The 22,679-nt window shown below is 41.4% G+C and overlaps 1 protein-coding gene across 6 annotated transcripts in view; it reads right to left on the bottom strand.

Moving 5' to 3' along the window:
• Nucleotides 1–22,679, bottom strand: part of Nr6a1 (nuclear receptor subfamily 6 group A member 1) — a 193,429-nt gene that overhangs the window by 16,645 nt on the left and 154,105 nt on the right. For 4 of the 6 annotated variants that reach the window (XM_029474597.2, XM_085834955.1, XM_029474598.2 and 1 more), the window contains 4 exons: nt 20,733–20,975; nt 9,165–9,220; nt 2,981–3,135; nt 563–790 (listed from right to left, as the gene is read on the bottom strand). In XM_029474597.2, coding sequence (XP_029330457.1) covers nt 563–790; nt 2,981–3,135; nt 9,165–9,220; nt 20,733–20,975 — 682 coding nt within the window. The remainder of the gene's footprint in view (nt 1–562; nt 791–2,980; nt 3,136–9,164; nt 9,221–20,732; nt 20,976–22,679) is intronic. The other 2 variants (XM_021185940.3, XM_085834956.1) reach the window with 1 other exon arrangement.

The following is a 22,679-nucleotide window of genomic DNA, read 5'->3' as shown; positions in this document are numbered from 1 at the left end:
GTATTTAAGTCTCCTCTTCTGAAACTGGAGCCTAGCTTACGATCTCAGGATACCCTCTGGAGGCGTTAGATTAAGATCCTAGCAACCCTTGTTTTCTACCTAAGAAGTACTGGGTACAACAACAGGTGGCCCAGATGGCTAACTACACAACACTCAAGTAGAACTAAATGCAGACTAAGATCTCTTCCACATATTCAGGCCTACACCAGAGGCTGTCAGTCATGTGCCATTGGTTACTCAAGGGCATATTAGCTAGGTCATGTTTGACCTGTTTGACAGGTCAAAACCAGTTAGGGTTTGAATGATTTAAAAACCCAAGGCCTGATACAGAGCCTAATTTTGTGCTAGAAGGCACATGAGCAAACATTCCAGGGCTTGGTTTACCTAGACCCAATGAGAAACAAAGGCCCTGATATCCCAATTTCACAGGAACTGAAAAGTAACCTGAATTCTCTGAGAAAATATGATTAAGGAAACATGAAGGACAAAGCTGGGATACAACTGATGCGTGGTAGGGACATTTTGGAATTGTAATGGGTCAAACAGGACAGAATTAACTCACCCATCTTCAATCAACATAGGTGTGCCCAATGGCTCCAGGTCTTCGGCTGACATCAGCTGATGAATCAGACTGTAGGACTGAGGGTCCAGGCTTCGAGCTTGTGGGGGCAAAAGTGGTGAGTGGCCAGAATAGCTAAAGAGGTGTGGTATGTATTGATAATGTGGAGGCACCGACATCCCCATGTACTGATCCCTGAATGTCATGAATCCATTTAGTTCCACAGACCTACTGGAGAGAAAAACTTCACATCAGGAAAAGCCATTGCAGGTTGAATACCTGCTCAAAGAAAATAACTTGGAGAAAAGTTGTTCTCTGGTCATGAAGTCTGTGAATCATCAAGGTATGGGAAGGAATTAAAGGTTACATATATGTCTATGCTATTAAATTCCACCCACAAGACAAGGATTCTGTGTGGGCTCACCAATGTGGCCAGCAGAATAGGACTAAGTAGTTATGGATTGGATGAAGTTTTTGTACTGATGTCACACCTAGCACCTTGCTAATGCTAGGCAGGTGCTTTGCTACTGTGCTATATCCTAGCCCTCTTTTAACATATTTTGAGACAGGGTATCACTAAGTTGAAGGGCTAATCTTGAATTCACTCTGAAGCCCATGAGCCTCCGCCACCTTGATAGCTGGGACAGTAGATCTTCATCACAAGGCCCAGCTTTGAAGAGTTTTTAGTATATACTAGTAATCTATGATAATAAAAACGTGTGCTTTTATTGTTATTTTACTGTTAGGAAAACAACAGCATAAGACAGGCTAAGTGGACTTAATTAGTCTAAAATCCTAAACAAGTATCTAGCATGGAATGTACCCTGAGGCCCCTAAGTCCCTAACTATTAAAAAGAAGAGGGATACAGCTGAATGGAATAAAAAGCTCTAGTTGCCTCTGAAGATTGTTTCCCACTTCCTCTCCTTTGGAGAAACCCAACCATTTTCCCAATTAACAGTAAAAAATTACATCTATACATATGTGTATATACATGTCCAAGAATGCACGAGTGAGTGAATGCCACAATGCATGCGTGAGAGGACAACTACTGTGACCCAACCATGTGAGTTCTGGGTCATCTCAGGTAGTCAGGCTTGGCAGCAGGAGCCTTTACCTGATGAACCACCTCACCAGCCCACTGTTAATTAACATTTTAAAAATCATTTAGCTTTCCTATAACTGTGTTTAGCAAACTGCACCTATAGGCCAGATCTAGCCTAGGACCGATTTTTTGGTGAATTAAGTCTTACTTGAATAAAGCTGTACTCATTGCTTTATATAGGGTATGTGCTATGCTGCTTCTGAGTCACTAAAGTAGAGTTGGAGAGCTGGAACCTAGGCCAGCTTACAAAGTGTAAATAGTAACTATATGACCTTTTAAACTTTTGTTTGTTTGTTTGTTTGAAGGCAGGCTCTATGTAGCCCTGGCTGTCCTGGAATGACCGTTTTTAAAAAGAGAATTTCTTCCTTTCATCATTTGTGTATGTGTTTGTGCATGTGTGTGTAGGCCTGAAGTTGACATCAAGTGTCTTTCTCAACTGTTCTCCACCTTATGCTTTTGACATAGGATCTAACAGGACCTGGAGCATATCGATTCAGCTAAGTTAGCTTGCCAGTGAGCCCCGGTGATCTTCCTCTCTGTTTCTCTAGTGCTGAGAGGAGACAAAATCCATTTGTTCCTCATAGCACCTAGCTTTTACATGGGTGCTAAGGATTGAACTTAGGGTCTCACACTTGCAGATCAATCACTTTACCATCTGAGCTATCTCTACAGGCTCTATCTACTCTGTGATATTTTACTTATTTATGTATATGAGTGCTCTGTCTACATGTTTTGTATGCATGCTTGGAGAGGTCATTGGATCCCATTATAGATGGTTGCTGGGAATTGAACTTAGGACCAGTGGAAGAGCAGCCAGTGCTGTTAACTTTTGAGTCATCTCTCTTGTCCCCTACTCTGTGACATTTCATGAAAATATCTGTTAATTCTTGTCTTATATGAAAGATTTCTGGGGTAAGGAGCCCTTCCAAGGTACCTCAAAGCTATACTTACAACCATTAGCTAACTTAAGAAAGCACGATTGCCTCAAGAGGCTTTAATTTTGAATTCCCTAATAACACTACCTCTGGCAAGTCAGAAAAACTGTATCTCAGTTCAACCGTCTATTGAAATTTTACTGCTAAATGAAGTGGGCAAGTACAGAAGCAGCACTTAGCAATCTGCAAAACAGATGGCTGATGTTTTGTTTTGGTATTTGTTAAAGACCTGGCCTTGCACCATCCTGTTCCCCAAGAGCCTGAGGGCCCTAGGGCATGAGGGCTGGGACAGCCGGGCAGAGGAGCACTCCACCAGCAGTTCTTTGGAGGATGACTTACTGGATGGGACCTAGATTATGATACTGGGGTTACTTTTAGCTCACCTGGATGACAGTGTGGAGCCTGGTGAGGGCTGGTTGCTCTCTGAAGCCCTGTTCCCAGGGGAACTGTGGTCGCTGTCACCATGGTTGCTCCAGTGATTGGCTTCTTCCTCAAACTCCTGCCCAGACATGATTCTTTCGATTTCTTCTTCTGATATCTTTGACAAGAAATGGATACATGTTAGCTTTGGTGCCAGAGATACCTCCTGTTCTCTCTTTAGGAGTCAGAGTTTTACTCAAGGTCTCTGTTAATCTTTAGACTTCTTTGGATTGCCCGGTATATCTGGGCACAATCTAGAACCATGGTTTACTGCTACTTTCCCCTTGACCATTTACTTTACCTTCACAATCTCCTACTTGCCCTACCCAATAATAAGTATTCCCTCCTTTGTGAAATTATCTACTGTTATTTACCCACTCATAATTATGTAGATTCTGAGAAAGGAAGTACAGTATTGTGGATAATGGTATAAATTCTGGAGGCAGACCTGTATTCAAATCCACTTATAACCTAACCTTGAGAAAGTTACTGAATTATCTGAGGCTAAGTACCTCCATCAATTTGGTAGACAGAACAAAAGCTCTACCTACCTCATTTGATTCTTGTGAGGATTAATAAAATCAGATACTTAGAAAGGGGCCTAGCCAGAGTAACAACTATGGAAGCATTGAGAGTTACAATATTATCTTTTTGGGGGTTGTTTTTTCTTTTGAAAGAGGGTCTTGTTACAGTGCCCCAGGCTGGTCCCAAATTTCTAGATTCAAGCAGCCCTACTTTAGTCTTCCAAGTAGTTCAGACTACAGGTGTGTGCCACCATACTGGGCTGTTACAATTATAGAACACTTAAGAGTAAGGTATCATAAAAAAACATCCTCTGTAATACTTAAGACCAAAACAGGACCTAGAAAAGAAGAAGTACTCAATAAGTGAATATTGAGTAAGTAAATGTTTATTTGTTAAGTACTGGTATGAACTTTCATATAGAATTTTTTAAAGAAAGATCTCCCCAAGTCTATTAAATAAAACTTGAGGAAACCACAGTTTACATTAAGTCATACTGTGTGTGTAGATGTGGGTCAGGAGTATGAGGAAGGAATAGAAATATGTAGTAATCAGTCCAGTACTCTATAGAGAACAAATTACCTTTGATACAGTTTCTATCCTAGGACTGAGGCCTAACTGGTCACAGTCAACACAGCAAAGGACTAAGGAGGAGCTGCCAGAGGAATTTTTATATGTTGTTTCTATGGAAACCTCAAAGGCCATTTTCTCCCAGGCCTGTGTGGCTCAAACTTGCATATTAATTGCTCTAGTAGTCTCTGAGAAAACCCTTAACTGTTCTGATCATAAACAGAAGCTTTTGGAAGTCTAAGCTAGCAGGGCCAGTCAGATGGCTCAGCAGGTAAAGGTGTTTGCTCTGCAGGTCTGAGGACTCGACTTCGACTCCTAGAACCCAAATAAAGGCATACATCACACATATGAGCATTCATGGGCTCACACGTGTAAAAATATACACAATAATAATAACGAAAGTTTTTTTTTTAAAGAACCAAATGCTAATGACACTACAGGGCAGAAGGATTTAACTAGTAGATAAACAAAGAGGTTGGTCTAGAAATTGTTTGGTGTATACACTGAAATGGAGTAATCGTGTATAAAAATTAGGTCTTAAATACATAAAAAACAAACTCCAGCTTTTCTTTTCAGGGTCCTCAGTACTCTGAAATCACTGCAGCCTGACTGATGGTGGGGACGGCAAGAACAGAGTTTGAAGGGCATGAAATAAAGGCTGGCTGCGTGAAAAGAGCCAACCCATGAAGGCAGTTTACTCCAGCTGGGGGTTGGACCATCTCTCCCCTGGAACCCCATGGGACAGGACTGTGGGCAGTCACGGATACACTGACAACATGAGGGAGAGAACTTGTTGGGAAAGCTTAACCTGGGTCAGGCTTCATTTGTTTTTCCCAGCTAGATGCTTCTGGGCAAGTCAAGTCCCACAAGCTCTCTGTGTTTCACTTTATCTGCCTGCAAAAGAGGCAGTATTACTCTTCTGTAGCTCATGGCTATCACACTGAAACTAGAGCCAAGATGTACAGGTCAAGGTCGGATAGACTTGGAAGTTAACTAAAGATAAAGTTATAAAATATGAGACAAAATATTTTTTCAATAAAATGAAAACCCATCTCTCCTTTATTAAGAATAGCTAAGCACAAGCTGGGCACATGCACATACTTTTATTTTAACCCCAGCACTCAGAAGGTGAGGCAGGTGGACCCAATTAAGAACTTACAGCTCTAATATATCAATAAATAGGGAAAAACAAAACAAAACAATATGTCCAGTATAAAAAAACCAAACACAGCAGCAAATGAAATGGCTTTTCTGAGCATTGGTGTCTCAGTTCTGAAAGGAACAGTTTACACTTCTATGACCTGAGTGTCTGTCCCCTGGCAGAGCAAAAGACTTACACAGCACTAAGAATGCATTAGGTGCTACTAGAGCTGTGACTCTTTAATATAGATCCTCATGTTGTGGTGACCCCAACTATAACATTATTTTTGCTGCTACTTTATAAATGTAACTTTGCTACTATTATAAGTTATAATGTAAATATCTGTGTTTTCTAATGGTCTTAGGTGATACCTATGAAAGGATGGTTCAACCCTCCCAAAGGGGTTACAACTATACTAGAGTATTTTTTTCATTGCGAAAATACTTAAGAATTTTCCCCAGTAGATGATCTATCCCACCTAAATATGAAAAGAATGAATAATGGTCAGGTATGAAAGACCCAAAGCTAGTGTCAGATGTTGAATATTGAGAGATTTTCCTCTAAATTCAAGAGCAGAATAAAGGTGCCCACCTCAGTCTTCTTATTCAATGAAGTATTAGAAATCCCAGCCTGAGCAATTAAATAATAAAAAGAAATGCAAGGAAGCTAAGAAGAAAGAAGTTAATTATCTGTGTTCATACAGGACATGAAATAGAAAACTCTTAAGATCCTATAAAACTGTCAGATCTAATCCACGAATTCAACAATGTTGTAAAATACAATTAACATAAACCAATTCTTTTGTCATATGCTTTCAAATAAACATTCTAAAGAAAATTTTAAGAAGATAATTCCACATAAAATAGCATACAAATGTAACAAAGTTATAAAAGGATAAAAGACCTACACAGTGAAAAGCATAAAGTGTCAGTCACAAATTACACACAAACATATTTGTGGGCCACACAACTTAATTCTAAAATTTAAAAAGCATCCTAAAATCCATATGCAACCAAAAACACTCCAAGCTTCCAGGATAATCTTAAGAAAGAATAATGCAGCTACATACTTCTGGTTTTAAAGCATACTTCAGAGCTACAGTAATCAAAACATGGTGGTACAGATTTACACTTTAATAAACTACACTCAGAAGTATATGGTCAAATGATATTCAACAAAGACACAGGACTACACAGTAGGGAAAGAATAATCTCTTCAACTAACGGTGCTAGGTAAACATGTATACAGGTAGGAGTAAAGAAGGAAAAGGAGAGACCTCTTGTCTCATACTACACACAAAGATCAACTCAAAGTTTATTAAATGTAAAGTCTAAAACTGTAAAATTTCAGGAGGAAAACAGAAGAAAAACCTTTTAAGGCGGGTCTTGGGAACAATTTCATAGATAAGACAATAAAAGCCCAGGGGGCTGCTGAGTAGTTAACAGCACTGGCTGCTCTTCCAGAGATCCTGAGTTCAATTCTCAGCAATCACATGGTTGCTCACAACCATCTATAGGGAGATCTGATGCCCATTTCAGGCAGGAGGATATATATGCAGCAGAGGGCTCATATATAAAATAAAATAAAAGGCATCAAAAGCCTAGGCAACAAAAGCAAGAAGCAGGACTATGACCAAGCTCCTGTGTAGCCAACAATCAACCCTTGACAGGCAGCCTGTGCAACCAGAAGAAGAGCCAGCATCCGAAAGAATGGTGAATTCAACAAGCAGAGTTTTTAGTTATGCAAGATGAAAAATCTCCAGTCTACTGGACACAGAGTTAAAGACACTAATATTAAAAATTAAGAGAGCTCAATGAATAAAGTGTTTGCTGTGCAAGTAAGAGGGTATAAATTCAGATTCCCAATACCCACAGAAAAGCCAGGTGTAGTGATGTGCCTGTAATCTTCGTGGAGGTTCATGCCTGGGCTCTGGTCAGGCAGTGTAGCAGCAATAGCAAGCTTGAGGTTTAGCGAAAGACCTTGTCTCAAAAATAAGGCAGTGAAGCAAATAAAGACATGTCAAACTCAACCTCTGTCCTCCTGCCCTCCACAGGTGCCTATGTGGATGACAGCACCCCCTCATACATGTAACACACACACACACACACACACACACACACACAAGCAATCACGTTTTTAGTATAGACTAAAATAGATTAATTTTCAAGAGATAAATAACAGGCATAAAATGCTTGATTAAATAAATCAAAACAGTAAAGTTAGGAATTTTACATACAAATATATACACCCTGGTTTTAGTACATACTGTGTATTCCCATAGCAGGAAATTTCCCATATATCAGTAACATATTTCTAGATTCTTGTCTTCCATTTGTTTATCTTTAACTGGAGAAATTCTACTAACTTTCTTATGAACAATCTCTTGGTTCTCTTTCCTCCTTCTTTCTGATTTGTGCTCATTGTCCTACTTCAAACTATTACCTGTATCTCTTTGAATACGTGTGTCTCTCTGCAAATCCACTTAAAACCATCCCCGTAAGTATTTATTCATCTCTATATGACACTCTCCCTTATTTTCAAAAGCAACCGCTTCTTGGCACATAGCAAAAATTCACAAAACTGATCCCAGCTCTTCACAAGCTTGGGGATTCATTTGACAGGTACGTCATAAAAGATGTCCAATTCCCTTAACTCATGAGGCTCTTCTGTGAGCAAGAAAGAACAGGAAGTACAGGCTGTTCCCACAAACGTTTTACTTAGGAGGTGTGGTAAAGACAGCTGAGGTCACTCTTTAGAGAACTGATTGAAGTTCAAAGACTCTGCCTCATTTGCTGCCACTCTATGACACGTGCCCAATGTTCCAGTTTCAGTGAATACCTCCGTGATTCTGTAAGGATCTGTCTGCGGGTCACTTCAGTCCATTCTCTCTAGCTTTGATAAACCTTGCTTAGCTTCTTAATACAGCTACTTCTTCCTTTCCATTCAGAATCAGGTCAAAAGCATCATAAAGATTCATTTCCTGAGTGTTTCCAGCCTCCAAAAGAAGGGAAGCTTCCCCGGGCATCTTCTTTTAGCTCTCATTGTTACCTGGTGCCTATCTACTGACTCTCTCATTAGACTAAGCCCACAGTATATAGATCAGCAGAGTAGGAACCTGGTAGATACCTACGGGACAGAGTGGAATATTATTATTCCTATTTTACTACTAAGAACATGAACAACAAGGTGATTTTTTCTGATTTCTGGCAGGCTAAATTACCTATAACTTTAAGTAATGGATCAAAGTAGGAGAATAACTTTTTGTATGGTTTAGAATCAGAACTGCCTATGACATTTTAGGAAGGATTGAAGGATCATAAGAAGAGCTTGAATCTATTAACTCACTCCAACACTTAAAAGTGGGGGATGGAGAAATGGCTCTGCAGTTATAAGCACTGAATGCTCTTTCAGAGGTCTCAGGTACAATTCCCAGCACCCAAATAGCAGCTCTGTGTGAAATTCCAAAACCTGGCACCCTCACCCAGATATGCTTGCAGGCAAACACCAATGCACGTTACTAAAAAAATACAGACTTTAAAAGTGTTTTCACGCCGAGCGTGGTGGCACATGCCTTTAATCCCAGCACTCGGGAGGCAGAGGCAGGCGGATTTCTGAGTTCGAGGCCAGCCTGGTCTACAGAGTGAGTTCCAGGACAGCCAGGGCTATACAGAGAAACCCTGTCTCGAAAAACCAAAAAAAAAAAAAAAAAAAAAAAAGTGTTTTCACATTTAGATTATAAAAGCAGTTTTTATAGAAGTAAAAACAAAGATGGCAGAGAAGAGGATCAAGGTAAATGGCCTGGGGAGCTTTACATTATCACGCTTCTAGACCACACTTAGAGAGTGGTATAGGACTCACCTGGACAGGCCCAAATGCTCTTCTAGACCACACTAAGAGAGTGGTATAGGACTCACCTGGACTGGCCCAATGCTCTTGTTCCGGCCTCCAGGCATGCCATCTTCTCTGATAGCTAGAAGGAAATGTAGACAGAAGCACACTCAAAGTTGTTTATGAACAAAATGAAAACTTAACTGTTCCAGTTCTTAGTAGACAGAGGCAGGCAGATCTCTGTGCCTTCTAGGCCAGTCTACATAGCGAGTTCCAGGACAGCCAGAGCCACACAGTTAGACCTTGTTTCAAAACAAACAAACAAACAACCACATATACATACACAAAAACTTACCAGGCTAAAAGTAAAATGTAATAAGTAGTGAAACTATGATTAAAACTCAGGTTTTTCTGGATCCATATTGTACTTTATTTCTGTAAGTTGCCCCATAAGCAGCAGATACTTTTGGGTCTCCAAGGCACTAGATACATACTGTACACATTTAAGATATTCAGCAAAAATGGTGACATTGTTAACAAGTCCCAGTTTCAAATATCCCTCCAGAATATGGCACATCTCAAGACTGAGAGATATTTTAGTCAGAGTTTTATTGGGAGAAGTGAACAACACCTGCATTTTAATATAAAATATATTTCATTCTCTTCCTAAGTTTAAATTTAAAGGATCAGGACAAGGTTTTTGGTTTTATTTATTTTATCTTGTTGTGTTTGTGGGACTTGAACCCAGCAGTTCATACGTGCTAAGAAACACTCTGCTATCCAGATAGACGCCCAACCCTGGAGAACATGGCTTTTGATTTTTTTGTTTTTATAAACTGGAACATTGGCCTCACTAATTTCTCCTTACAAAAGCAGGAAGTTGAAGCTGAAGGAACTTAAACACACACGCACGTATGTATGTATGTATGTATGCATGCATGCATGCCTGTCTGCCTGGTGCCCACCAAGATTATCTGGGTCCTCTGCAAGAGCAGCATGTGCTCTTAACCACTGAGCCATTTTAACCAGCCCCCAAATGATACTTAGATGGGGGGGGGGTTATTGTTATTGTGTCTCAGTCAGGGTTTCTATTCCTGTACAAACATCATGACCAAGAAGCAAATTGGGGAGGAAAGGGTTTATTCAGCTTACACTTCCATACTGCTATTCATCACCAAGGAAGTCAGGACTGGAACTCACGCAGGTCAGAAAGCAGGAGTTGATGCAGAGGCTGTGGAGGGATGTTCTTTACTGGCTTGCTTCCCCTGGCTTGCTCAGCCTGCTCTCTTATAGAACCAAGACTACCAGCCCAGAGATGGTCCCACCCACAAGGGGCCTTTCCCCCTTGATCACTAATTGAGAAAATGCCTTACAGTTGGATCTCATGGAGGCATTTCCTCAACTGAAGCTCCTTTCTCTGTAATAACTCCAGCTGTGTCAAGTTGACACAAAACTAGCCAGTACAATTGACCCCTTGTCAACTTTACACACAAACACATCACTAGTAAGCCTCAACCCTTACATTCTTATTCATCCCCAAGATCTAAAGAACTTTAAACGTCCCACAGTCTTTACATATTCTTAAAATTTCTATCTCTTTAAAATATCTTATCTCTTTTAAAATCCAAAGTCTTTTAAAATTCAAAGTCTCTTAACTCTGGGCTCCGCTAAAATAGTTTCTTCCTTCAAGAGGGAAAAATATCAGGGCACAGTCACAATCAAAAGCAAAAATTAAACTCCAACTATCCAATGTCTGGGATCCAACTCATGATCTTCTGGGCCCCTCCAAGGGCTTGGGTCACTTCTCCAGCCCTGTCCATTGTAGCACACAGCTTTTCCTCTAGGCTCCAGATGCCTGTACTCCACTGCTGCTGCTGCTCTTGGTGGTCATTCAAGGTCCTGGCATCTCCAAAACACTGCATGACCCCTTCAGTCCTGGGCCATCAATTGCAACTGAGGCTGCACCTTCACCAATGGCCTTCCATGGCCTCTCACAGTGCTGAGCCTCAGCTGCTCTGCATGACCCCTTCATGCCTTCAAAACTAGTACCATCTGAGTGACTCTTACACATTACCAAGTCCAGTCACAGCACAGGTACAACCTTGGCTCTGTGAGAGCCTCTGTGCTCTCAGAAAACACTTCCCAGAAGATGTCACCTCAGTGATGCTGGTCTCTTCTTAATCACCGCTAATTTCTTAGCTCCTGCTAACCAGCATCAATAGTCCCAGTAATGCAAAAGTTTCACTTTAGTAGTTCTGGTATCTTGTTAATCACAGCTGATTCTTCAGCCCCAGCTAACCAGAACCACGGAATCTTACCAATCAAAATAGCAATGGCCCTGAAAAGAGTCTTTAATTTTCCCTATGAAATTTCACAAGCCAGACCTCCATCTTCTGCACTGTTCTCAACATTATCTTCCAAGCTCCTACACAACTTCAACAGAGCTCTTAACAACGAATGGATCTTCAAGCCCAAAGTTCCAAAGTCCTTCCACAGCCCTCCCCAAAACATGGTCAGGTTGTCACAGGAATACCCCACTGTGCTGGTACCAATTTGTCTTAGTCAGGGTTTCTATTCCTGCACAAACATCATGACCAAGAAGCAAGTTGGGGAGGAAAGGGTTTATTCAGCTTACACTTCCATACTGCTGTTCATCACCAAGGAAGTCAGGACTGGAGCAGGTCAAGCAGGTCAGAAAGCAGGAGCTGATGCAGAGGCCATGGAGGGATGTTCTTTATTGGCTTGCTTCTTCTGGCTTGCTCAGGCTGCTCTCTTATGGAACCAAGACTACCAGCCCAGAGATGGCACCACCCACAAGGGGCCTTTCCCCCTTATGGAGACACTTCCCCAACTGAAGCTCCTTTCTCTGTGATAACTCCAGCAGTGTCAAGTTGACACAAAACTAGCCAGTACAGTTTGTTTTATGCATGTAGGGGTTTTGCTTGCATATATGTCTGTGCACCAAATGTACCTGGTGCTCTGGAGGCTAGCAAAGGGTGCTAGATACCCTGGGACCAGAGCTTCAGACAAACAAAATAAAACAATATCAACAACCATTATTACTATTTTTATCATTGTTTTGTTTTTATTAATCAATCAATCAATTAATTAAAAATTGAAGATAGTCTTATTGTAACACAGACAGGCTTGCTTTGTAGACCAGGTTGACCCCAAACTTCTAGAGATCTGCCTGTCTCTGCCTCCCAGGTGCTGGGATTAAAGGAGAACATCTTATATATAGTGAGTGTGAACTCTGGTGGAGGCTGAGCTAGAACTCCCTTTTGTCATCTCTTCACATGTGCTGGTATTATAGGCATGGCATGGATCACTATGCCTTGCATCATTATTAATGAAGGTTCTTTTTTTTTTTAAAGATTTATTTATTTTATTTATATGAATATACTGTAGCTGTTCTCAAATACACCAGAAGAGGGCATCAGATCTCATTACAGATGGTTGTAAATCACCACGTGGTTGCTGGGAATTGAACGCAGGACCTCTAGAAGAGCAGTCAGTGCTCTTAACCTCTGAGCCACCTCTCCAGCCCATGAAGGTTCTTAATATGGGGGCACAACACAGGAAAAGGCCTCAGAAAAAGACATCTTTTGAAGTGAATCTTACAGGAGGATTTAGGAAGGTAGAAAAAGATTGCTTCAAGTTCAATAAAGAGCGACCTGAAAGGCTCAACAGGAGGTAGTGGTGCTCTCCCTTAATCCCAGCACTTGGGAGGCAGAGACAGGTAGAACTCTAGAAGTTTGAGGCCAACCTGGTCTACAAAGTGAGCTCCAGAGCGGCCAAGGGTACATCCTGGAGGGAGGGAGGGGGGAGGGGGAGGGGGGAGAGGGAGAGGGAGAGGGAAAGGGAGGGAGAGAGAGAGAGAGAGAGAGAAGAAGGAGGAGGAGGAGGAGGAGAGAGAGAGAGAGAGGAGAGAGAGAAAGAGGAGAGAGAGAGGAGAGAGAGAAAGAGGAGAGAGAGAGAAGAGAGAGAGGAGAGAGAGAGGAGAGGAGAGAGAGGAGAGAGAGAGAGGAGAGAGGGAGAGAGAGAGAAGAGAGAGAGGAGAGAGAGGAGAGGAGAGCGAGGAGAGAGAGAGAGGAGAGAGGGAGAGAGAGAGAGAAGAGAGAGAGGAGAGGAGAGAGAAGAGAGAGGAGAGAGAGAGAGAGAGGTGAGAGAGAGAGAGGAGAGAGAGAGAGGAGAGAGAGAGAGAGAGGAGAGAGAGAGAGAGAGAGAGAGAGAGAGAGAGAGAGAGAGAGAGAGAGAGAGAGAGAAACTAAAAGGCTCAAAGCCTATTCATTCTGGGAACTTCCAAATGGTTAAATCAGGAGAAAGCATTCAGGGAGGATGAGTTAGTTATATGTGGGAAGAATAAGTGAGTAATGGGGCCAGAGAGACCAAGTACGGCAGATCCTAAAAAGCCAAGGCTATCAGGCCTTGTGGATTATAGCTGATGGGGCTGGAGATAGGCAGCAATGCAGGGGAGTGATACGGTCCAGAGCAGCACTTCTGAAAAACTGTGATGAGGGCTTGAAAAAAGCAGTATTAACTCCAGCAACCAAGGGTAAACTAACACGCCATGGAACCAAGTCTGGCTATAACCTTGGGGTGGGGGTGTTGCCTCAAAAGGTGATAGCTTCAAATATGAGTTTCTGTATTAATGAAAGGCTAACAGGAGTTGCATTTTCTTTCAAGTAAACATTCTCGGTGTGCTAAAAAAATATATACTTCTGAATAGACGAGTATGGATCTAAATCCTGCCTGCTCTGTGTAATTATGGTCAAATTTCTTCATTCCTCTGAATCTAGGCTATCAACAGCAAAGAGCATATTGGTTCTTATCATCTTATATCACTAACAGTGTGACTAAAAACTGTGGTTAAAAGCTGGTAGGAAAAGTAGGCTCATAGTAACTATTCCTTCTCCCATCTCTTTACTATGAACACAGAGGTTAAATAAACCAAGATTCCTTTTTCAACTTTGCAAGAGTCTGTATACTGTCATCTGTATAAGGGATACCATATTCTACTGAATTTGGAAAACATACATAGCCTATATTGAAAATAAATGTACACTAACTGTTGTCCCAAACCCTTCTTTCAACATAACTTCAAATTTTAAAAATCTTTAAAATACTTTCCTCATCTTTCAGGGTTAATGGCAATACTGAAACACTCCCAATTTCAATAATGACATCTCACATGTTTTATTTACCTTTAACTCCCAGTTACAGAAGGAAGGCTTATCACTGGCAGATAAAACATGCAGGGCAGTGGTGGCACTCACCTTAAATCCCAGCACTTGGGAGGCAGAGACAGGCGGATTTCTCAGTTTGAGGCCAGCCAGTGAGTTCCAGGACAGCCAGGGCTACACAGAGAAACCCTGTCTTGAAAAAACAAAAAACCCCCAACCAACCAACCAACCAACCAAAAAAACTGGGGACATACTTCAGAAGAGATCTCACACTCACTGTTCTGAAGATGAGGAAGAACTTTGCAAACCGTACTCTTGCTTAAAGGACCACTCATCTCAGACCTTAAAAAGTGCACATACTATGTGTTAAAATACTATTGTCTTGAGCAAAACCCAAAATTAGTCCACTCTCACTGAGACTCAGAGAAATGAAGCAACAGAGATATAGAAACTCAACAGCAGAATCAGTCCTAGTTTTATTTCTTATACTACAAGTGTCTTATAGTAGAAATAAAAGACTTTTAGAGCCATGCAGTGGTGGTGCACGCCTTTAATTCCAGCACTTGAGAGGTAGAGGCAGGCAGATTTCTGAGTTCGAGGCCAGCCTGGTCTACAAAGTGAGTTCCAGGACAGACAGGGCTACACAGAGAAACCTTGTCTTGAAAAACAAAAAACAAAAACAAACAAAAAATAGACTTTTAGATGGTATATAAACTCTTAACTATACATTTACTTTATTGTGTATTAAAATACTTAGTTGTAGTGGCTTATGCCTTTATTCCCAGCACTCAGGAGGCAGAAGCAGTCAGATATCTAAGTTCAAGGCTAGCCTTGTCTAAAGAGTGAGTTCAAGGAAAGCCAAGATGACATACAGAAATCCTGTCTTGAATACCATCCCCCTCTAAAAAAAGCTGATTTAAAGCTGGCAATAATACCCATTAATCAGAGATGGTAAATCTGTCAAGATAGCATGAAAATGCCTTATGCCTTTGTTAAAATAAAACCCATTTCAAAGCTTATAATACACTGTCAGACAATCTTTCATTAGATCTTCACAATTCCCCATGCATTTCTCAGATAAGGTAACCAGGTAGACACCTGCTCAGAGCTGCACAAGGAAGAATGACAGCTTGAACTTCAATCTAGGTCTTTTAATTCTGAACCACTTATTCTCATTTATTTTTTTATTATTTTCTTTATAGTTTGTTGGGACAGGGTCTAATGTAGCCCAAACTTGCCTCAAGCTAACTGTAGCTGAGGCTAACCCTGAACTTCCAATAGTACCAGTACACAGAACTCAATGTTACAGGAGAGCCTCTCCTGAGGTTCCAGTCCTAGCCTATGACAACAGAGCTGCATCATTTCTTTATCTGCCCAGAAGCAGCATGCACACTTTTCCTAAACTGGACCTCACTTATCTGTCATTCCTCAACCAGAAAATGCAAACACATGAAGACAAAACCAAATCCCTGTTCAAAACCTGTTGGTGGCTTTCTCTAGTCTAGGGCTAAGTCTGAGCTTGTCAGATTGTTAAGATTCTTTGTGATCTGTTTCCTGGGAGACTTCCAATCCTTATTTCTTACCATAAATGGGCATCTTCATCTACAGAGCTCTTTATACAAGTGACATCATTTCACTCTACTGATTCAAGTTAATACCAGGATTGTGCAACAAGTATATCAAATGCTTTCGTTATCTTTGATATACACTACTAAGGATGTAGCATCACTTCTATGACATTCCTGCCCAAAATATGTAACCTGAATCTAATGGTGAAGGAACAACAAATCCAAATTGAAGACTAATCCATAAAATAAACCACCTACTTGCTTTAAAAATCAACAATGTTACTTCGAGGCCAGCCTGGTCTACAGAGTGAGTTCCAGGACAGCCAGGGCTACACAGAGAAACCCTGTCTCGAAAAACAAGTGCTAGAAGTAAAGGCATGTGCCACCACTGCCCGGCATATAGCATTTTCTTAATCAGTGACTGAGAGAGAGAGGGCCCAGCCTTCATTGTGTGTGAGGACATGCCTGGGTAGATGGTTCTGGGTTTCATAAAAAAGTAGCCATGAAGCAAGCCATGAAGAGTAAGCTGTGAGCAAGCCAGTAAACAGTAAACAGCACCACTCCATGGCCTCTGCATCAGCTCCTGCCTCCGGGTTCCTGCTCCAACTTCACTCCATGATGAATAGTGGTACCGCAGCAATAGTAACCTCACTAAGACACCAGCCTTCATCACATTCTAGCTAAACTCTCCTTGGAAACAATTTTCCCTATCTAGCTATTAATTATTTTTAGACTTCACTTTTGGTCAAACCAATGCTCATTTCTGTTGGACTCCATTCAATGGATTTGGCTGCAAGTTAGAACTATTGTGTTGTACGCCTAATAGTGACTAGTATTTCTATCATGGATACTGGAATTCTTTCATAAGGAAGAATGGTCACTTGTGTTCATTCAATTACATCTTTCTCTCCTTCCCTCCCTTCCCCTCCTCTCTTTCTTAATATTTATTATTATAAATAAGTACACTGTAGCTGTCTTCAGATGCACCAGAAGAGGGCATTCAATCTAATTATGGCTGGTTGTGAGTCATCATGTGGTTGCTGGGATTTGAACTCAGGACCTTCGGAAGAGCAGTCAGTGCTCTTACCCACTGAGCTATCTTGCCAGCTCCTAGTTATTTCTATCAGTATGAGCACGCACATACTTATTCCTGAGCCTACAGACAAATCTAAAGATATTCTGCTATCAAGTTAGAACCACTGTGTTTCCTGGAAGCTCCCAGGCTGAGTTCTATGCCCTTTCACTGTGCCCTGTGTGCTCACTCACACAATCCCACATACTGTCTTTCTTTCTTATTTATTATGTGTATGTGGGTTCCTGTGGAGGTCACAAAGGGGTCCTGAATCTCCCAGAGACTGACTGAAAGGTGATTGTGAGCTGCCTGACATGAGTGCCGGTGTCCAGACTCTGGGTCTCTACAAAAGCAGCAAATGCTCTTAACCACTGATCCATTTCTTCAGGCTCCCCACCCCATTATCTCTCCAAGCTCCTCCTATTTTTAGGCACTCTAAAACTCTCCAAGTTTTTACTTTTCTTGTTCTAGCCCTGCATCCAACTAGTTTTCCATGGAGACATCACTCTTTTTACTGACACTTAAAACAAGATCTGGGTGCTCTTGCTTGCTCTCCCCACCCCCATACCCCTCTGTGTGTGTGTGTGTAGCCTCATCCAGTGGTTAGAGTTTAGAAATACATGTATGTGTACTCACCCACTCCACCCACCTACCTACCTACCTACCTACCTACCTACCTACCTAATCATCCATCCACCCAGCCATCACACCCATATTGATACCACTGATTCTAACCCAAATTTTCATTCTGGCCTTTCTTGATTGATTAATCTTTCTCAAATATAGTGTATTTATTTGCTTGGCCAACTATTCAATTAGAGACAGAATTCCTTACATACAACCTTGAGAGAAACAATTTTACAAACCTGAGTGCTTTGTTTGTATACAATTGTTTTGTCCTTACCATTACAAAATGTAGTTAAAATACTGTTTTCCAAGGCCAGCTCTCTTCCCTCTATCATCTCAGTGTGGTTATGTGATTCATTTTAATACTAGTTGCATCCTCAGTGTTGACTATATCTCTCCACCACAACATATTTGGTTTGATAAGCTCTTTATCGCCATTAAAATTCACCTGTTTTATAATATGCAATTCTATGACTTTTGAGTTATAAATAAAATTATTATCACCAGCGATGAAAGTTTCAGAGTATTTTTTTACTTCCAAAATAGTCCCACTGCACATGTAATTTAGTCCTGTAATTTAGTTCTTAAGACCAACTAGAAGGTGGTAGTTTCCCTCAGCAGCCTTAACTAGGCTACTAAACCAGCTTCTGGGAAGGCAAACAGTCTGTGTCCATGTGTCACAGTCTCTGGGCTGTAGCTTAGGATTCTCAGAGATGTTATGTTGTCAAGAAGGTATCCTATAGCTGGGCAGTGGCAGCACATGCCTTTAATTCCAGCACTTGGGAGGCAGAGGAAGGCAGATTTCTGAGTTCGAGGCCAGCCTGGTCTACAGAGTGAGTTCCAGGACAGCCAGGGCTACACAGAGAAACCTTGTCTGGAAAAAAAACAAAAACAAAAACAAAACAAAACAAAACAAAAAAAGGAGGAGGGGGAGGGGCAAGGGGAGGGGAAGGGGAAGATGAAGACAAAGAGGAAGAAGAGGAAGATGATGATGATAATGATATCCTATAACCTCAAGGCTTGAGGTATTTAGCACTCACAGGCCCTGGGCAATGAAGGAAGATGAGAAAAGTGGAGTATAAAGCCAAATCAGGGTGAGGTTAGAAGGACATATTGGTCTGAAATTGGTAACTGACCAGGGTTTCTGAATGAGACAAGTAATAGTAGGGAAGATAAAGGACTTCCAGGTAGAAGAGCAAACTTGAACACATGTGGAACAGCATAACGTTGGGCCCTGAGACCTTCCTCTAGCCAGAGAAGTTACAAAGACAGGCAGGGAACAATCTTGGCAACCCTTCAAATGCCCTACTATGGTATTTGTTTAACATATAGCCAACACACATATTCTAATATGCAAATAGCTATACCACACAGGAGATTTGTGGATCAGTATATTGCCTCTGTGATTAGGCATAGCTCTGCTTAATAACACATTATAACTTCAAAATGATTAAATATGATCATAATCATAATTAAGCTAAGTATTACTAAGTGATTTTCTGCTCCTAAGCTGCATGTGTAAACTGGGAGTAAGAATCAATAGGATTAGTGTGTGCAACCAACAGACGAAGAATACAAAGTATAGAACAGTTTACAGCACATGTAAGTGCTCAATAAATATTAGTTCTATGAATAAACCGTAAGGCACTACATTATCTAAATGTTCTTCAATAAGTCTTACCTTTCTTTTTTTTTCCTTTTATTTTAGCGGGGGGGGGGGGGAGCATCTATTTAGTGTGTGTGTGTGTGTGTGTGTGTTGCACATGCCACAGCACACCTGCGAAGGTCAGCAGACAACTGTCAGGAGTTGATTTGCTCTTTCTTAAATATGGCTTGGTGCCAGGACTCTCTCACTTTTCTTCATAATTGTAAAGCTCTCAAAATAACATTTTTTCTTACCTATTATTTTTCTCATTTCCAGTTTGGTTTTTCATCATTTCTATTCTTCTTCTTTTTTTGGGGGGGGGGAGAAGGGAGGGGTGGGGTTTCTCTGTGAAGAAACCCTGGCAGGCATAGAACTTACTCTGTAGACCAGGCTGGCCTTGAACTCAGAGATCCGCCTGCCTCTGCCTCCTGAGTACTGGGATTAAGGGTGTGTGCCACCACTCTCTGGTTTTTCATCATTTCTGACTCCTTGATGGCTCAGTGGTTATAAGCACTGGCTGGTTTTGCAGAGGATCTGGGTTCAGTTCCTAGCACCCACATGGGAACATACATATGTCTGTAACTCCAGTTCCACAGGATCCGATACCTTTTCTGACCTCACAGGTTCCTTCCTATGTGCACATGAAACACATACACTCAGGTACACATATACCATGAAATTAAATAAATGTTTACAATTTTTATTTATTTGTGTGGGGTACATATATGTCAAGGTGCTCCTCTGGAGGCCAGAGGGCAACCATAGAGGTCCTATGGATAAAACTCAGGTGAAGAGTCCTGGTGGCAAGCACCTTTACTGACTGAGCCATCTTGCCATCCCAGTATTTTTCTTTTTAAATATTTATTTTAAAAGAATTTAAGTTATGTGTCTGTGCAGGAGATATGTGCCTGTGAGAGCAATTGTCCAGGGAGAAGAGAAGAAGGTATGAGATCTGAACAGGTATGAGGAGCTGGAGTCACAGTCAGTTCTGAGCTGACTCATGTGTGGGTGCTGGGAACTGAGACAGAGTCCTTTCCAAGAGCAGTACGTGCTCTCTCCAGGCCTCTCCTGGGCATTTCTAAGAACTTTCTAACTGGCTACTTTGCTTTCTCTACTCAGTCCTTCAAAGCTTATTCAATTCAGTTTACTCATGGCATCTCAGGCTAATAGCTCCCAGAAAACTTCTCAATAATAGGCCCAGTATCTGAGTAGGCTATGGTTTTGTTGTTTTTTCGAGACAGGGTTTCTCTGTGTAGCCCTGACTGTACTGGAACTCACTCTGTAGACCAGGCTGGCCTCGAACTCAGAGATCTGCCTGCCTCTGCCTCCTGAGTGCTGGGACTAAAGGTTTGCACTGTCACCACCGCCTGGCTGAGTATGCTGCTTTTAGTACACAAAATGACATCAAGTCCTACTTCATGCCTTTCCAATTAAACTCCTGTCATTTCTTGAAAGTTTGTGGAGTATACAGTACATGGTTAAAAACTACTGAAAAGTATAATAGTTGCAGATGAGTGAGGGGATGAGGGGTAGGCAGTGTGCCCTGAGCACCAACTCACCCTTCCTGTTCATGCCCATCTGGAGACACTTGAGCAGGCGGCAGTATTGACATCTGTTCCTCTGCTTCCGGGACATGACACAGTTCTTGTCACGACTGCACCGATACACCCGTTTGTTGCAAATGCTCCTCTTGAAAAACCCCTTGCAGCCCTCGCAGGAGATGATCCCATAGTGCAAGCCCGTAGCACGGTCCCCACAGATGAGACAGGTTCGTTGTTCAGCTCGATCATCTGGGACGGAAACTAAATTATGGATAAGTCAGCACTGTAAAAACAATGGGGTTAAACTCACAGTTCACAAAACCTTCAGCCCTGCTCTAGGTAAATCACAAACACCACAACTCAGGCTACCTGAAGTGCCTTCTCCAAATCATCTACCCATTAGCCTTTGGGAAAGAGTTGCTGTTGTAACTCCATGCTTTTAATCTAGTAATGCGGTGTTCTTCCTCTGTGTCATTCCTAAATCAGTGTTAAGAAAAATGGGCAAATAAGCACTTTATAGTCAAGACCAAAGCTCATAGTAGACACGGCTGAGGAAGAGTTAAGTTTACAACAAAACATGCCCCTGAAGCCTTGAATGAGTAAATTTATCAAAAAAAAAATCAATAGATGAAAAATAGTCTGGGCAATGGAATTTATCAGAGAAACAGCATGTTTGCAGTGGAAGGGCTCAGACTTAAAATGGTCTCTATATCAGCAGGATCTATGACACTTTGGGGGAATTTGCTGATCCCAGTAAAAAACATACAAGATGAGCTTTATTGTGGTATTCAAACCACATGATGTCATGTCAAAAGGGAAAACAAGACAGTATGAAAATCTTTCACTAGTCTAAAGATAAAGCAAGCTATACACCAAAAAGAATAATGAGAGAATGGATAAAGCATTTCACACTTAAGGCCAGTGAGGTGGCTCAGGAGGTAAAAGCACAGGTTTTTACCTGAGTTCAATCTCCAGAAGCTGTGGTGGATAGACAAAGCCAACTACTAAAAGTTGTCCCTCGCCAGCACAAGCACATGACCCTGACATACACCTCACACAATAAACTTTAAAAATTTCAAATTCAAAAATCAATAAACGTGCTAAGAACATTGAAAATGAAAAGTCTCATGAGTTATCACTGAAGGTTTGCCAGGACCTGAATTCAGTATTTTAAAAATATGTTAAATAAAGGAAAGGGGAGTGGAGTCAAGCATCTAACTCATGTCTTGTTCCATGTCCCAATAGTCAGAGAAGGGAGCAACATGGAAAGGCAGTTCAGAGTTATAAACTATTGAACTTCATGCTTAGTAGAGAATTATTAGGATTTGGTGAAGAGCTAGATATAGACAATATGGTGGGAAGAGCTTACCTGAAGGCCCCCAGCCCAGGAAGCCTTGAGGTACAGGAAGAAAGGAAGGTAACATTTGGCTTACAAAGCTCTAGAACAGGGGCAGGATAAGGCCTCTTTAGGCCTCTGGGCCCAAAACTAGGCTCTGCCACTTGTTAGCACTGTCTCTGTGAAAGGAACTGGCCATTTTTTAAAGTGTAAAAACCTACCAGCAAGACAAGCAAAGGTGGAGAAGAAGGTGTAACTGGAAGTAACCTTTGCCATGATGTAGTGCTCAATAGCGTTCTTCAATGAGAGTTTACTGAGAAAGAGTCAAACTCCTTTCTAAAGTACCCAAATAATTCACTAAGCTTCACCAAGAAGAGCTCCATGGAACCATCTCGTGACACAATAAGGGGATCTTACCCTAATATGGAAAAGTCATGATCTGACCATAACCTTAATCTGAAAATTGCTTTGTTGTTTTGTTGACTCAGGATGTTGCGTAGCTGAGACTGTTTTTAAACTTCTGATCTATTTGTCTTCATACATACATACATACATGTCTCCATACATGTGCTGGGATTATAAGCCTGTGCCACCATGTCTAGCTGTTTCCAAAATGTTTCTGGTCATTT

This window comes from Mus caroli, unplaced genomic scaffold, assembly GCF_978045245.1.
Source record: "Mus caroli unplaced genomic scaffold, Mus_caroli_1 scaffold_2, whole genome shotgun sequence".
Lineage (NCBI taxonomy): Eukaryota > Metazoa > Chordata > Mammalia > Rodentia > Muridae > Mus > Mus caroli.
The sequence above is the reverse complement of the archived record's forward strand: the minus strand, read 5'-3'. Positions and strand labels throughout refer to the sequence as shown.